The sequence below is a fragment of the Sphaerodactylus townsendi genome, linkage group LG09 (genome assembly GCF_021028975.2).
Source record: "Sphaerodactylus townsendi isolate TG3544 linkage group LG09, MPM_Stown_v2.3, whole genome shotgun sequence".
NCBI lineage: Eukaryota > Metazoa > Chordata > Lepidosauria > Squamata > Sphaerodactylidae > Sphaerodactylus > Sphaerodactylus townsendi.
The window spans coordinates 31,584,781-31,601,929 of record NC_059433.1 but is presented as its reverse complement, the minus strand read 5'-3'; the positions used below and the strand labels follow the sequence as shown (position 1 = coordinate 31,601,929).

Genomic DNA, 17,149 nt, shown 5'->3' with positions numbered 1-17,149 from the left:
CAGCAAATGGAAGTAGGGAGAATCCCTTCATCTATCAGGTGCAAGCAGAGGGTGAAAACTGACCAGAGAGTGAAATGGTTGGGAGGATAAAAACCTCTTTTCCCTTCTGATGCCTTTGCTGTCTGGAATCAAACCAGCTGTTGCCCCTTTTTAAGATGTCCCCCGGATGTCTTATTTTGAATGTGCGGAGTGAAAAACAGTCATCTCTTTTTAAGACGTCCCACAAACATCTTTTTGTGCTGTATGGAATGGACCCATATTTCTCTCCCACTAACAAGTAGTAGAAGAAATGGGAATCTGAGGCCCCTTCCGCACACGCAAAATAATGCATTTTCAAACCACTTTCACAACTGTTTGCAAGTGGATTTTGCCATTCCGCACAGCTTCAAAGAGCACTGAAAGCAGTTTGAAAGTGCATTATTCTGCATGTGCGGAATGAGCCTGAGTTTTTATGCCCCCACAAGAGGGCATTCATCAGCTCTGATCCATATATCCTCTAAATCAAGCAAGCCCTCTACTAGCACTTTATTAATTTAGTTATGTACCCCAGACTTTTCTAGAGATTCAGAGTTGGTAGCAGCTAGTTTCATCAAGCACATTTTCAAATAACGTGAAAGGGTGGGATTATCAAATTCCTTTGTGAAAGGGAGGGATCATCAAGTTCAGTTGAATGGCTTCACAAACCTGCATACAACTAACCTGCCACCAACTAGTGGTTTATTAGTCTTAAAGTGGTTTTTTAGGTAAGTCTCTTCATAATACAAGTTTCGTACATTAAATAAGGCCTGCAAAACAGGGAGTCCCTCATCTCTGAGGAGTCTTGGGAAGTTCCATTGTTTATAACTGACACTGTTTTACACAGCTGCAGTTTCGTAAGTGTACGGATTCTGGAGAGTAGGTATAGTATGCTTCCTGCATTCCATTTCCCTCAAGAACCACAATTTATCTTTATCTTATATCAAGTTTACAGTAATTTGGGTAGATATTAATGTCAGGAACACTGAGATATATTTTATATTAACTGTTATATTAACTAGGATCTCTTTTCCCATTCAGTCTTCTTTTCTGTATCTTTATATATGGTGGATTTTTCTTTCTCTCTTTTGCAAGAGAGAATTGATGCAATGAATGGACACAATAGAAAAGGTTCACAAATTCTGACCATGTATTTTCAGAAAAGGATGTTGACTCCCAAATTTCAAACACAGACTCTCCATTAAGGAGTTACGTAGCCTAATTAAAAAAAGGAACAAAATGCCATCTGGTTGCCTTTTTTAAAAAAATAGAAAGGATGAAACACAAGCAAAACAAACTAAGAAAAATAGCATCACCAGATGGAGAGAGAATGCAGCTTATAGAACAGTTGAGTACAGGAGCAGATGAGTCCTTCCCTTTACCGTATAATCAAAATTAGTCAGGGCTTTAGAGAGGAGTTTGAACCTCCCTACCAACTGCTTGCATGTCCAGGGAAAGTGTGTGTGAGATCACAGTCCAAAACTGAGTACAGGACTACAAGAAATATTGATGAAACTGTTGTTTGTCCTGAAGCTCAGGAAGAACTGAAGCTTTCTAATGAGCTACCACCATTTCAAAGTCCTGTTTTGCACTCTAAGCTAAGAAAGATAATGCAATAATGTATTTGCTTCCTTCATTTATATCCCACCTGTCTCCTTAATGGAGATCCAAAGTGGCTTACATCATTCTCCTTGCCTTTATTGTATCCACAAAACACATGACAGATTAAACTGAGAGTCTGTGACTGGCTTGGATCATCTAGCAAGCTTCCATGAGGGGGATTTGCATCTGAGTCTCCCAGATCCCTGTCCAACACTTTAACCACTATACAGCACTGTCTACTTATTGTTCCTTGATCATCTAGATAGCTCCCAATATGAGATATTCTCTCTGCATCAATTCCCAGTTGCTCAAGTTTAGGGTTGCCAGTTCTGGGTGTGGTAATTCCTGGAGATTTGAAGTTGTTGCTTGGGGAGGGTGGGGTTTGAGGAGAGGATGAGCTTCAGCAACGTAATGCAAGACTGCCTTGCAGCCATTTTTCCTCCAGGGGAATTGATTTATGTCAATCTGGAAATCAATTGCAATGCCAAGGTTCCTTAGGTCTCACCTGGCTTAGGCGGATTCTGCATGGGCCCAAAACGGCGGTGTGAAAATGGTGTAAAATGGTTTAAAACATTCTTCATCTTGAAGCACCTCCCCATTGTGAATGTCTGACATTTACACTCTTTTAAAAAAACATTTTCATATTGTTTTTCTGTTTCACAAACTTTTTGAAAGACCTGCAAGACAGATCTGTTCTGCCAGGCATATGGTTGATCCATCATGGTAACAAAATGCTGGTGTGTGCGTGCGTGCGTGCGCGTGTGCGTGGGCACGCAACAAGTATAATACTATGCCTAAATTTGCACAGCTAATGGCTGGCAGTCATGCAAGGCTGTATAACTTTAAAGTCAACTTGACACAAGTTTCATACTATATACCATAGGAGTTTCCCTCAGACTCCAAGTCAAATCATGTATATAAGGGACTTTCCTTCAGTTTTCAAATACACAAAACATGCAACCATTAATCAGAGCCATATGTAAACTCAAATCCATAAGAATATGTTCCTCTTGTTGACTCACAGTTCATTAATTATGTCCATATACAATTAAACTGTGTCCAAGCAGCTTAAGACCTGAAAAATGTCCTTTTGGATTGCTGCAGATTCTTTGGTCTACAATCAAATAGGTTCACGCAAACCAGCTCACAGATTGGTGTCTGGCCTCATCATATCTCTGAAGTCTCAAAATATATTTGGTGCTTGTCAGCGCTTCATACATTCAACAAATTCTCAAGTTTCATCCTAGAACGCAATCTTTCACAGAGTCTCTCAGTCACTGTGTTAGTGACTCCATGTTAGCTAGGCACATGGTTGAGGAAACTACAGTTGCCTATCCAGGCCTCGCCCTGATCTCTGATCTCTAACTTTATCATCCAGTTATCAGAGCCCCTTGGAGTTATGGTTGTCATTATTTGTTAAATCTTATGGATTGGTAGTTCGCCCCTTCGATCTAGTAGCATGTTTTATTGATGTCTAAATGTTTTTTAAATGTTCATCATCATCATCATCATCATCATCATCATCATCATCATCATCATCATCATCATCATCAAGCAGAGACCAAGCTCCTTTGTATGGCTAGGTCTTTTACCCTTCTGAGTTCATTTTTTAAAATGTGTATGAAAACATCCCAGTTTCAAAGCAGAAGAGAACTCTCCTGTAGTTCAGTGGACCTCAACTTTTTGTCTGTAATTTCCCAGCAATTACTCTATTGAAGAACCTAGGTGACACACCATGATAGAAACAAAAGCCCCTCTTTTTCTGAGAAGAACAGTTATATGTTTACATATGTTTACAGGCATCCTGATATTATATTTATCATTTATGGTAAGTTTTCAAGGGCATAAACTGCTACAGCTTTAACACTTACATGTGAATAATAACTCCATTTGTTGCTGAAAATTGTAATAAGACTATTGAGTATAATTTTCATTGCTATGGGAACTGTAAAATACAAAGATAATAAATATTTTTAGAGCAGTATTATTGAGATTTAGGGATAGCAAATTCTTAGTAATTGTTGCGAAAACTCTGTGCCCCACCAGTCAGACGCATGCCACTGGTTGAGAAACAGTTCTATCTCTGATGATGGACTATGCACATGGAGTTTAGCTATAACACAGGTGCTAGTAAAATGACTTCCAGGAGGAGCTGAAATGTGTACTTAGCACTCCTTACTCATAAGTGTCCTATTCAGAGGAAGACAGAGGAAGGAAGGTAGTCTCTGTACAGGTTAATGTACAACTCTGTATAACTACCACACATATTGAAGAATACACTTAAATCCTTTTTCACTGTACACTGCAACTGAATTTTATTGTGTGAAATGGCAAATTACACTTGCAGACAATTATTAAAGTTCAGTAAAATTTGACCGAATGGGCATCATTCAGCATGTTGTGAAAGCACCATAGGACTTCAGAATAGAGTTTGCATACTATTTTTTAAGAAAATTCATCTTAGGATGCTGGTCAATTGCTTAATACAATTGGGTTTTTAAAATTGCTTTTAGTCCCTAAAGACTAAGGGCCTTTTCCCACTTACCTTCTGCTGCGCTCTACTCTCCCCAAATAGCGCGGGGTCCCGCGGCACTCCCCACTACAGGGGTGGCGACAATGCAGCCACCCCGAAGCTGCCGCTCTTGCGCCCCCTCCGCACGCATCATTCCTGGCGCTCTTCAAAACAGCGCCTTTTGATGACCCCGCGAAGAGCACGGGGTCGTAGGGAAGCCCGGGCATGCACCAGAAATGACGCGCGCTGAGAGTAGCACGCAGCAAAGGGAAAACGACCAAAGTGGGGAAACGGCCTAAGACTGGAAGGCGAGGGACAGCATATCAAGTCTAGCTTATTAATTATTTGGTTGAATAAATAAATAAATAATGCATAAGGGAAAACTTACAATGTTCTTGAAGAAATGGACAACTGGGTTGTCATCCACATACCGTCCACGCTGAGACCTCGGATGAGGCAGGGAACTTACATGGCTCACTCTGGAAGCATGATGGTAGTCCTGGAATATGGGAGAGGGGATAGATTTTGATTCTGATGCACACTGACAACATTTGAAAAGCGTTTGAGAAGAAATTCTATACTAAAAATTTCATATTTAACCGAAGTTGAGGTAAAATGGATGAAAACAGATGTCTTGTTTCTAGACAGAGGCTTCCAGAAAATTCATACATATGACACGAAGGCAATAGCCATTGCCAATCATTGCAGGAACATACTACCTCTGACCATTCTGCTACCATGTCTAAGAGCTAAGGATAAAGCTGCCCTTTTTGTCTAATCCCCTTTCCTAGGCAACAAAAAATGACAATGAACTGTTACAATTTGCTCCCGTGCAAGTATGAAGAAGCGTTTGGATTTATACCCCCCTTCTTTCCCGTAAGGAGACTCAAAGGGGCTTACAAACTCCTTCATCTCATCACAGCCTTGTGAGGTAGGTGGAGCTGAGAGAGTTCTGAACAAACTGTGACTAGCTCAAGGTCCCCCAGCAGGCATCATGTGTAGGAGCGTGGAAAAAAAATCCACCAAATAAGAGTCCACCACTCAGATGGAGGAGTGGGGAATCAAACGTGGTTCTTCAGATTAGAATCCACCTACTCTTAACTGCTACACCACACTGCTATCATGGCATAGTTATATAAAATGAGACAAAATACATTTACAATGGATTTACTTTGTGAATAAGCGTATCAGCCATCATCAGTAACCCTTCCACGTTGACTTCCCAGTACTCATCTTTCCTTTAAAGGCATTCCCTGCCATTCTTCCATATGAACATATGAAGCTGCATTATATTCAAACTACAATTCCGTCATGTATTGTTTATTCCAGGAGTGATCATTCAAGGTCAGTGGCGGAAGAGTTTCTCAATTCTATTCCCTGAGCTCCTTTGAAGAAGAGACATCAGGGTTTTAACCTGGAACTATTAGCATGCAAATCATGTGCTGCATCTTTGATCTAAGGTCATCTCCTCTCAATAAGTCTTTGCCATGTGTTGAATAAAAAAGGACAAAATGAAAAGACACCATGAGTGTGTTACAATTCCTGTCAGTTTAATAATTTTAGATTTGTAAAATTTTCTCTCTGAACAAGAGATAGATATATTTGACACATGGTGGCCTCAACCCAATACAGACTACATAATCGTATCTGGTCATGTGATAAGTTGAATTTTACTCATCCTCCCTGCTTCATGTTTCTATTTAAGTTGCAGAGATATGGCAAAACTATATGGCCAGGTGACATTTTCAGGTGCACCAAAGCAAAAAAAGTGAACCTTTTATTGGCTACATTAACATTCAAAATGTTGGCATGCAAACTTTCAAGTTACACAAAACTCTACTTTAGATATTTGCAAATAAATAAATAAATAAACAAAAGATGATGTTACATACCAAGGCTGATGTTAATCAAGTAATACTGAATGTTCTTTACAACAAACTAAACAGAAATGTTGTTATCTGGATTACAAATCTTGCTGAAAGGGGAATCATCAAAACAAGATAGGAAAACAAGTTAGCAAAAATGTCCAACAAGATACATGAAATGTTTTCAGATGGGAAGTAAATAATATTGCAAATCATCTTTCTAGGTCTACTAATTTGACGGGACCCTTGGCAAAGAGAGAATAGTTAATGCAGATGAGACTGGATGTAGTATTAGCAGAGCTAAAGGTAAATTTTGAATGCACGCTAGATAAAAAATTCATTTCAAATTATGAACAGTATGATTATGTACCTTTCCCATAGTCCCATTTCTAGACACCATGTTGCCCTCTAAATACCTGAAAATTAGCTACCTTTCCATTTTGCCTGATGACGAATTCCGTGTAACTTGAAAGTTCCCAACGTCCTACACCCACGGAAGCTCTGAGAATGTTCCCGTGTTTTTCAAAAGTACTGTGAGATGCAGATCTGAGGTACTAGGTAAAATAAGGTGCAATAAGCACTACATGTAGTATTTGAAAGGATGTTTTAAAATCAATCTTTCTTTTTGTGAACAGTGAAAATATGTACACACTTACCTTCTGTACTCCAGGAAGATAGTGTAAAATCTGGGTGGGGCAGTATCTAAATGTTTCATTGTCATGTTCACGACTAACCAATATGCCTCTCAGTTTGCAATTTGGGGGGGAATATATATTCCACAGAAATGCAGTAAATGATTTTTTGCAGCATAGGTTGAAATCTCATAGCATAATCTTTATTTTTACTTATATGTTTGTTTGGATTGATAGTTTGTTCAACAGAAAAAAAGGTTGGATGTGGGCAATTATTTTGCTGGCACAAGAGGGAAGAGGAACCCATTTTGATTTCCCCAAAGGCTATGCCGGGCATTATGAGTTCTATGTAAATTAAAAGGCATGTGAGATGAAGATGCAACGAGAAAGGAAATTGGTGGAGTCTTCTGTCTTGCACCAGCAGAAAAACACATAGCATCTAACCCAATACCTCATCAAAATAACATTTTCTATTTTCTGTCACATGCAGGATCTAACATTATTCTCCACATCATTTTCATTGCCATAGTGGAAACCAAATTGCACTGGCTGGATATACTGTTCTTATTCCACAGTGGCCAATGTGAAAACCTCAAACAACATTTTCCCCCCTTGAGTTGGGTCTTTAACTGTATTGGAACATGAATTGATGCGAGAGATGAACTGCTACTATTTTTCATTGAACTACAGTAAATTTGAACTGCTACTATTTTTCATTTCCTCCCTGTCTTCAGTGTATTGCCTTGTTTTCGGTCTAGGCAAAATCTAGGCAAAACCCTAGGCTGGCCAACTTCAGGTTGGGAAATTCTTGGAGATTTGGGGTGGTGCCAGGGCAGGGCAAGATTTCAGGAGGAGAGGGATCTCAGTAGGTTACAATGCCAGAGTCCACCCTCCAAAGCAGCCATTTACTCCCGGGAAACTGATCTCTGTAGCCTGAAGATCCATTGTAGTCCCAGAAGATCTCCAGACCCACCTGGAGCTTGGCAACAAATCTTAGTAGCTCGGAAAACTAGAATCTGCCAGACAGGTGTCTCTTAGTGCCATGCATTTTCTGCCTATGCTCTACACAGTTTCAGACACCTATTTCAATTTTTTTAAAAAACCATGAAGCACATTTAAAAACCATGAAAAACCACACCTTGTCAATTACTCCACAATCATGAGGGACCCAAGAAAATTATGTAAAATTATGTAAAAGAAAACAACAGAAATGTCCCCCAGTGTCATAGCTGTCAGACATAACTTTTACTAAAAACATTTGACTTTTCATATCTCTGTGTTAAGTGCCATGGAGTTGTCTCCATCTTATAGTGACTGAATGAATTAATAGCATCCAAAACATCCTATCATTAACAGGTTTGCTCAAAGTCTTGCAAACTTCCTTGATTGAGTCAATCCATCCCATATTGGGTCTTCCTCTTTTCCTGATGCCTTCAACTTTTCCTAGCATTACTATATTTTCTGGTGTGTCTTGTCTTCTCATTATGTGATCAAAGTATGATGGCCTGTTTGGTCATGCTGGCTTTGAGGGAGAATTCAAACATAATTTCATCTAAAACTCACTTATTTGTCTTTTTATTGGTCCATGGTACCCATGGAACTCTCCTTCCATACCACATTTCAAATGAGTCAGCTTTCTTCATTATCCAACTTTCACACCCATACCTGATAACGGGGAATACTGTGGCATGAATTAACTTGATCTTGATTACCAGCAACACACAACGCAAAAAGAATGAAGGAGTTTTTCTAGCTTCTTCATGGCTGCGTTTCCCAGTTCCAATCTCCTTCTGGTTTTTGGGGTGCAGTCTCCCTTTGGGTTGATGATGGAGCCAAGTAATAGAATATCTTGAACAATTTCAGTTTCTTCACAGTCCAACCTTCAATTTGTGCAATTCCCCAGCAGTCATTACTTTTCAAATCTTTTTAAACTCATTTTTCACCCTGCTCTGTTCAGGTCTTTTTTTCATTCATTTATAAATTTGAAAATCTGAAACAGAGCAGGTCTAAAGCACACCTGACTTTTTTTGCAAATTAAAGCTGTCACATAGACCTTGCACCTTCATTGCTCTTGTCTCTTAAAGTACAAATTTTGTTTGAATAAAATGTTTTAATTATTACAGGGAGCTTTTTGCAAATATTCCTACTTGCTTCTGAAAATGCTACTCTGCTTGCAAAAGTTCCTATCAGCGCTTCTATTGTAAGCAGACAGATTAAGGTCACAATCTTGTTTGCACATGTTCTTTCTTGGGACTATTCTCCGTTGAGTACAGTTCAATTTCCTTCCAAGCTAAACATATATAGATTGTGTTGTCAGACTTGAGACGTCCTAGATTATGTTCTCAGTATTTTTATTCTCTGTTTTTTCTCTATCTTTAAGGAGTCTCAAAGTAGTTTACAATCACCTTCCCTTCCTCTCCCATAACAGACAGCTTGTGAGAAAGGTGGGGCTGAGAGAGCTCTGAAGAACTGTGACTAGCCAACAGGCTTCAAGTGTAGGACCGAGGAAACAAATCCAGTTCACCAGATAGGTGTCCGCCACCCACGTGAAGGAGTGGGGAATCAAAGGTCAATTCCCCACTGGCGGAATTGACCTAGGATTGAACTGGGACCATTAAATTACAGTACCTAGTTGATTCCAGAGTCACTCCCCACAGCAGCCAAGGTCTCTTGTTGGAACTGTGCTCAGAGAGCAGGATCACCTCAGCGCCTCTTCTGCTCCTCGTTTCCAATTGGCTGTTGTTTTGGGCGGGAACATGAACATGTATTCCTTTTTTGTTTTTGTTTCTACATAACGGCTACATAGCTATGTTGTCACAAAGCAGTGTCTATGTAGCTAGAAACAGCACATAAACGTGCGCCTATTAGTTGTACGGTCATGGTTTCGTATGCAAGAAGGAAAAATAAAAAGGCGTGTTTCTGCCCGCCGTGAATCTCCCGTTCTGCACATGCCAAGACACTTAGCTATGATTGGCTGACGGCATGAACGGGAGAATCACAGCGGGTTAGGATTCCCCACGATACCAGGTTCATCCTGTGTTTGTCCTAGAACAAAGAAAAAGGTGTACCTCCCTGGTGGTTTTAAAAATATAATGGGAAGAAGTGGCAGAGCTGGAATAGAGACACAAGTTGGACACAGGAGCCGTGGGGAGTTCCAGGAAAACTGCAGGGGCTATCCTAGTTCAATTCCACCAGTGGGGAATCGACCAAACCCTGTTCTCCTGATTAGAGTCCACTGTTCTTAACCACCACACCACACTGGCTGTCAGTTATTTTTTTGAAGATTTTGTTTTCTGTTTCCAACCAGGATACAATGACTAATTTTTATTTTCAGTGCAGTCTGTAATTTATTAATTTATGGAATTTGCAATCTGAATTTCTAGCTTTCAAGATGGCTAATGCATTGATCAGTGAAAACAAATCCAATCTAAGTGAACACCATTGATTGAAAACTAATAATTCAAATTATTAAAAACATTAAACTTAAAAAAAACCATTTTAACCTTTTTCTAGAAAACCACACCTTATCCCAATAAGACACCTTCAGTTCACTCTCCTGGTCCACTGTAGCATATCCTACCAGCTAAACTGTAAATAAAAAAACCCAAAAAACCTAAAGAGAGTTTGCAACAGAAGATAATCATTGTGGCAACCCTCCCCAAAATGCACGTTTATCTGTAAAGTGAAGATGTTGATATGCCAGCAAACAGAAAGTATGTGGGTATGAGGGTAGATGGCTCCCACAGCCAAGCAAAATGAGCCCCAGAGATGCTATGAAAGCCTCAGGGGTTATCTTGGACTTGGCTTGTACTTGTGCAGGTTGGGATGGGAATGATGGGCCTTCTCTCATGCCAATGGAATGGCCAGAAGTTGTTCCCTTACCTTTTCCAGGAGGTGATTCCAGAAGGCAAGTGATAACATCAAAAAAACTCTGCTCCTTATGATCATAATCCTAACTGGATGGCGGCAGGGAATAGTCGGCAAAGGATGTTGGCTAGATCTTAAAAGGGGCATGGATTCATGTGGAGAAAAGCCATCCTTTTAAACACTTTTGAGTGCTTCATTTTTAAAAGGAGAGGTGCTTTACAATCAGAGTCATCCATCATAATAAACCCATTTGACGGTTAGCCTTGCATCTGCAATGCCCCAACCCCCACTGCTTTTCACCTTTAAATACATCATTAGAGATTTCAGTAGTGTTTGTACTTTGGCAAAGAGCAAGAAATGACCTTAAATGTTTTTTATTCTTGTTTTAAAGCTAACCATGTTTTTTATTCTTGTTTTAAAGCTAACCATTTTCCCAAGTAACAACTTATTGCTTGAATGGATGTTTTCAGGATTTTGTTTTAGGTTTCTGGGACTTTTCAAGGTATAATGTGGCAAACATTTTTGGGTCCTCTTTTCACCAGTACTCTGTTTTTCAAAGATCTCAGTGGGTCACGTGTTAAAATTTAGCTTCTCAGTCGTACTGCTTGCAGGGTCCTGCTGACTTTAATACTCAGCATCACTGTGGAAAGGAGAGAACTGAGCTTCCAGCACGAAGCTGTCCTCTGTATCTTTTCTGACTCATGCACCTGTAGTTAAAATGCTGTCCCAATGTACTGCAGTGGGCAAGCGTTATCACTGTTCATTGCGAATGAGAAGAGGTTGCTTGTGCCTAGGCACAGCTCAAAATAATTTGGCAAACCCCTTAGGTTGAAAAGGACAGGTTGGAGTAGGTTCATTCCCCCTTCTTGTAACTAAGCAACAGCAGCTGCACAGCAACAGTGGGATGGTTCAGGTGGATGACAGGACAGAGACAGGACAGGATGGGAGTGCCAAGTGTCATGTTCTCAGCTCCAAACCTCTCAAATGTGGTGTTCATCAATTTGAAGGAAGAAACTGCCAGAGCTCAGAAGAAAGTAAAACTGAACATCGCGAGTGGTTTATATCTTTTTCTTTTAACCTTCGTCCATTCCTTCCTTTTAAAACCAGAGAGCTTAACCACAAATTTTCTCTGAGGAGCAGAATCAAACTCAAGACACAAAGCAATGGTTTCCTTACACTGCTGAACATTTCTTTATATCAAGATACATCCACTTCTGTTTTTTGGTGACCAGGTTTTCTTTCTCTCCCTCTCCCTCCCACTTTCCTGTTGACATGTTCCTCCTGCCTCCAGGGCCATTGTGTGACAACAAGAGTAGTATCATACTACTCAACATTCTCAAAGACAGCATCCTGTAACTGAAACATAACTATCTTTTGAACCATATCGTGCCCCTACAAGGGCTTGCTGTTCAACCCTTACACTGCAGTCCTATGCAGAGTGACACTAATTTATTTATTTATTTATGTAAATTTATTTCTCACCCATCACCATAGTCCCTGGGTGGGGTAAAAGCATAAGAAGCACAATAAAATACAATTATTAAAAAAAATAAAAATTATATAACATAGAATTATCTTTAAAAATCTTTAAAATCTCAGATAATTGAAAGACTGGGATAGCTCTGAATATGATTGCCATGGTAGATTCACATCTAATGCAAAGCCTTAACACAGCAGATCTGCAACCAACTTTTGTTGCATTGAGAAGAACAAACAGGAGATCAGCATATGTGAAGGTTTGGGGGAACAATTTTCTAGGGAGACTAGATATAAAGAGGAATGGCGCTTCAGTACTTTTGCTGTGATATTTTAATAGTTATGCAGCAAAACTTAACTAAGGATTAGCAATTTTCTAATCCTTCCGAACAAGCAACACCTGCTCAAGTTTCCTTTGCCGTACAAGGATAGAAGAACATTATCTTCCTCTGAAGGACTGATTGTGATCTAAGATGTTCACACTCACATAGGTAATTCATATCTATCTTTTGTACAGGGCAGAATTTATAAAAAATTAGTGGTGGGGAACCTATAAGAAGTTGCAGGGATCACTTCATTTCCCACCGCATCCTCTGTCCCACATCATTTCCTCTTTGTGTCAGCCTAAAAGCTGCCATATCCTCTCCATTTCCCATACTTCCTTCTCTCCTTCCTTCTCTCAAACCAGATATTTTATGTGTCCCCAAATCTTCAGCTTTATTATGTATTTACTTCATTTACACACAATCTTTCTCCCCAATGGGGGCCTAAAGCAGTGTACACCATTCTCCTATCTTCTGTTTTATCCTCACCTCAACCCTATGCTCAAGGTCACCCAGAAACCTTCCCTGGCAGTGAAGGAATTTAAACCTGGGTCTCCCAGATCCTAGGCTCTAAGCCACTCTGAAACACCCACTAAACCTGGCTCATCCAGATTTCTAACCGACTGTGGCATTCAGCTTCCCTTCCTTCCTTAACCTTGGCAGCCTCTTTCTGGGAAAAGTTGCCAAGTTGAAAAAGTCATGAAGTTGTTCGGGTGATTTTTGTGGTGGCTGCTGCCAGGCCTATGTCTCACAAGTTGTTCAGAGGCTGCTGCTAGGCCTAGGCAACTCATTTAGCATCAAGTTATTTGGCAGCCTTTACTACACCTGGGTGAGTTGCACAAATTGTATGCAAATTTCTAGTGATTACTGCTGGGACTGGTCCAAATGAGTCCTTCCTCCAGAGGAGGAAACAGAGAAGCAGGGATAGACTGGGAGTCCAAAATAGTTCTGGAAAGAAATCCCCCCCCCCCCATCACGTACTGAAAGACACCAAAGTTTGATGACTAGCAATATTATGTTTGCTTAGCAACCCCAAATACAGCCATTGAGTGGGCATTCCCTTCTTAAAGGCACAGGTGCTACTTTTGTTGGTTTGGAGAGGCTTAGCTCCTTATTTTAAAAATAGATTTCACATTCTTTTTCTGCAAACCTGGGGCTTTCCTCTGATTTGTAGAAAGATTGATCTTTTCTGATCATGGCTCCCATCTCCAGATTTAAGTATCCACAAATGGGACTCTGTTGATAGATATATTAATTTTATTTTAAGAGAATGACTTTTAGATATTTTTAGTGGCTTAAAGGATATCAGAAGTGCTCCATGGCAGAGAGTAGTAAGCTGCAGTTTTGCAGTCCTAGCTTGGCTCGTAACATGAGTTCAGTCCTGACGGAAGTCAGTTTCAGGCAGCCAGCTCAAGGTTGACTTAGCCTTCCATCCTTCCAAGATTGGTCAAATGAGTGCCCAGATTACTGGGGTAAAGTGTAGATGACTAGGGAAGGCAATGGCAAACCATCCCATAAACAGTCTGCTTAGCAAACATTATGATGTGAAATCAAACCAAGGGTCAGTAATGACCTGCTGCCTGCAAAGGGGACTGTTTTTGGCTTTACCTAAAGGATATCAGTGCCAATTAAACAGATTTACCTATTCCCTTCCCTTCCCTCCATTTTATTTTTATTTTTAAATTTTATTAGTTTTGAAAAGCTGTTTGAACCTTTGCTACGGTTAAAGAGTTCAAATTTGGGACTGGATTAATAAAAATGTCATAGCTTCATAAAAATTCACAAAATGGCCTTTTCAAATAGTATTGATTCAATTGCACAGTAATGTTCTTAATTTCTGTACACTAATGCTTCAGCAGGGGGTTAAGCCACAGTTGTTGATTACTGCTTTCCCCTCATACTGCAGACCAGCTTGTTCAATCTCCTGGCAAGGGCTTTTGGAAGTGCACAAAAAGCATTTATTTGGATCAGCTCTAATGTAAACAGCACAATACTTAAAAGATTCCTATATTTTGTTCTCCATATATGAGAAGCATTTAAACACTAGCATGGTCACCAACCAGTTATAGCTGATGATGGTTTACAGATGAGGGAGCCACATGATTTGGGTACAGAATTAAGAGCAATTGTACTTTGATTGCATACAGCAGCATCGGTTGGGCCTATTGCATTGGAACTGACTTGGAATATGGGACCAAAGCAACTATTTGTTCCTGGAATAGTTACTGGATTTGAAGAACAGTTTGCTTATGTAACAAGCAACTGCAAAGCAGAATAGGAAAAGGAAAACTGTACCTCCACTGGGGAATGTGACATTTATACTGGCCTGAAATAGGAAGTGCTCATCAGATCTCAGAAGCAAAGCAGGGTCACTACTTAAAAGAGAGAGCACTAAGGAAAATTCTGCAGAGGAAGGCAATGGCAAACCACCTTTGCTTCTCATTTGCCTTGAAAGCCCCTTGCTGGAGTTGCCATAAGTGGGTTGCAACTTGATGGCACATGCATATATAGAAGAAGGAAGTGAGTTTCTTTTATCCAGCAGAAAAGTTTGGAATGTTACCTTTGAAAAATCTACTTTGTTCAATTCTGTTTTTCCAAAACAGTCAAGTATTCTGAATTCCATTCTCTCATTACCACAGTTACATATTCCAGTTGGCTGCAGACTGGATTACTATAATGTGGCTGCATATTGTTGAAGAATTCACCAAAACTTTGACTGGTTCAAAATATGGTTGCCAATTTATTAACAGGTAGCCATTATAAACTCGTCTCAGCAGCTTCGAGTGAACATTTCTAGATTACAGTCCCCCCCCCCCACACATTAGATGCTGATGATAAACTGTAAACATCTGAATATCTTGGGGGCAATGTACCTCAAGGGCTACCTGCACCAACAGAAATCTATCCATGAACTCACGTAAGGAGAAGATGCTTTGTGTCCACCACCTTCTGAGGTGTAGCAGGTCAGCCCATATGCAGTGGTGGGATCCAAAAATTTTAGTAACAGGTTCCCACAGTGGTGGGATTCAAACTGTGGCGTGGTGCCAATAGGGCTGGGTGGGGCATGATGGGGGCGTGGCCAGGCATTCTGGGGGCGGGGAATTCCTGGGCGGGGCTGTGGCAAGGACGCAGCCGCTGCGCCGGTCCTTGGGCAGGAAACGAATGCACGCAGGCGCAGGCTGCCACGCACGCCGGTGCACCTACTGCTAGACTGCTTCAAGTTCTGCGTGCTACTGCTGAGAGGCAAAAATCACGTGGCAAAATCACCAATTAGTAACCCTCTCTCGGCACACACAAATAATTAGTAACCTACTCTCGGGAACCTGTGAGAACCTGCTGGATCCCACCTCTGCCCGTATGACAAGGCTGTTGTAGTAGTGAGGTCAAGATTAGAATTCACTTACCCACTTGGTTTTCTCCTTCATGAAATGCAGAAGGCAGCTGAAAACTGTCCTCTTCCTTCAATTGTTTGATAGATGTTGATTTTATGAAGGTTCTTATTTTGGTAGCCTCTGGTGTCATTTATTGCACTAAAAATGCTCACTACATTTGTAATGGTTTTTTAAAACAGGGTTTACATCAATAAGTTTTTATCAGATTGTGCCTACATTTATTTACATGTGGGGTTAACTCTCCCTAGGACTATGGCCAATGTTTTTACCAGGTATTAAATGCGGGGGGGAGGGGGGGTCAGAAGCAAATAGTAGGTTTTTTGCAGCACATAAAAAACTAGTACTCCCAATGCGGTGCTATATTAGTATGTTGACATTTCATACAAGACTTTTCCAAAAGATAATTACCTATTATCCTCTTTCCTTCTAAAAGCTCTGCAGTAATTATTCATTTCCTGTATCATAATTTCTCAGTTCCTGCTATCTCCTGCATTCAAAATCAGTAATTTTAAAAGCCTACTTCTGAAAACCATGAAAAAGTGAAAAAATAATAAATGCCCTTAAAAAAAGGAGAAACTATTTCATCCAAGTTTCATACTATGAATGATAGATACAAGCTCAACAACTAGAGTATGCAATTCCATGATCAGAATAGGTAGGTGTGTGAGGAATGCTAGCACAACCCTTCATCCTTCTATTAATGTGCTTGTACCATTTCAGAAAACAAGAAATGGTAGAAAACCAGCATATGACAGGAGCGGAGTCCATGCCTTCCTCTGACATGAGAAGAGAAAGGCATGAACTTGTTAAAAAAGGAATAAAACCCTAACCAGAAAAGAAAGATTAATTAAGTAGATTAAACTGATTGATTAGATAACCCAAAAGGTTAAGAGAAAGAAAACTGTCTTTAATAAATCAAAAGAACATACCCCTAAATCCACAGGTCTGCTGTGTACCCTACAAACATATATGTATCAAGTACACAGACATTACTGCAAATGTGTACCCTACTGGTACATATATGCTGTGTACCCTACAAACATATATGTATCAAGTACACAAACATTACTGCAAAATATCAAAGTATCATATACACACATACGTATGAAACATCTCATATATATATCCACTCCTGTAAATTATGATACAGGAAATGAATATACATATGTATGTGTGTATATGATACACACACACACACAAATTGTAAAAAAAGAGGAAAATGTATATAGTAAAAAAGCCAAAATTGCACAACAAAACACAATGAAAGAGTCAAACATTTTTTGGCCATTAGACTGCCTTGGTGGCACATAATACCAAAAAGGTGAACATTATCACAAGCATGCAATACATAGGTATCAGTACTTCTGATCAGATACTATTAATATCTCAGCGTTCACTAATCACCTTCTCATAACGAATAATCCCCAATGGACATCAGTGGCTCCTCCTTGTATGTGAGCATACT

The 17,149-nt window shown here is 40.0% G+C and overlaps 1 protein-coding gene across 1 annotated transcript in view; it reads right to left on the bottom strand.

Moving 5' to 3' along the window:
* The window catches only part of LOC125439312 (myelin basic protein), a 138,774-nt gene that overhangs the window by 13,147 nt on the left and 108,478 nt on the right, over positions 1 to 17,149 (bottom strand). Inside the window, exon 5 of the mRNA XM_048508356.1 lies at positions 4,518 to 4,628. Within this exon, the coding sequence (XP_048364313.1) occupies positions 4,518 to 4,628 (111 nt within the window). The remainder of the gene's footprint in view (positions 1 to 4,517; positions 4,629 to 17,149) is intronic.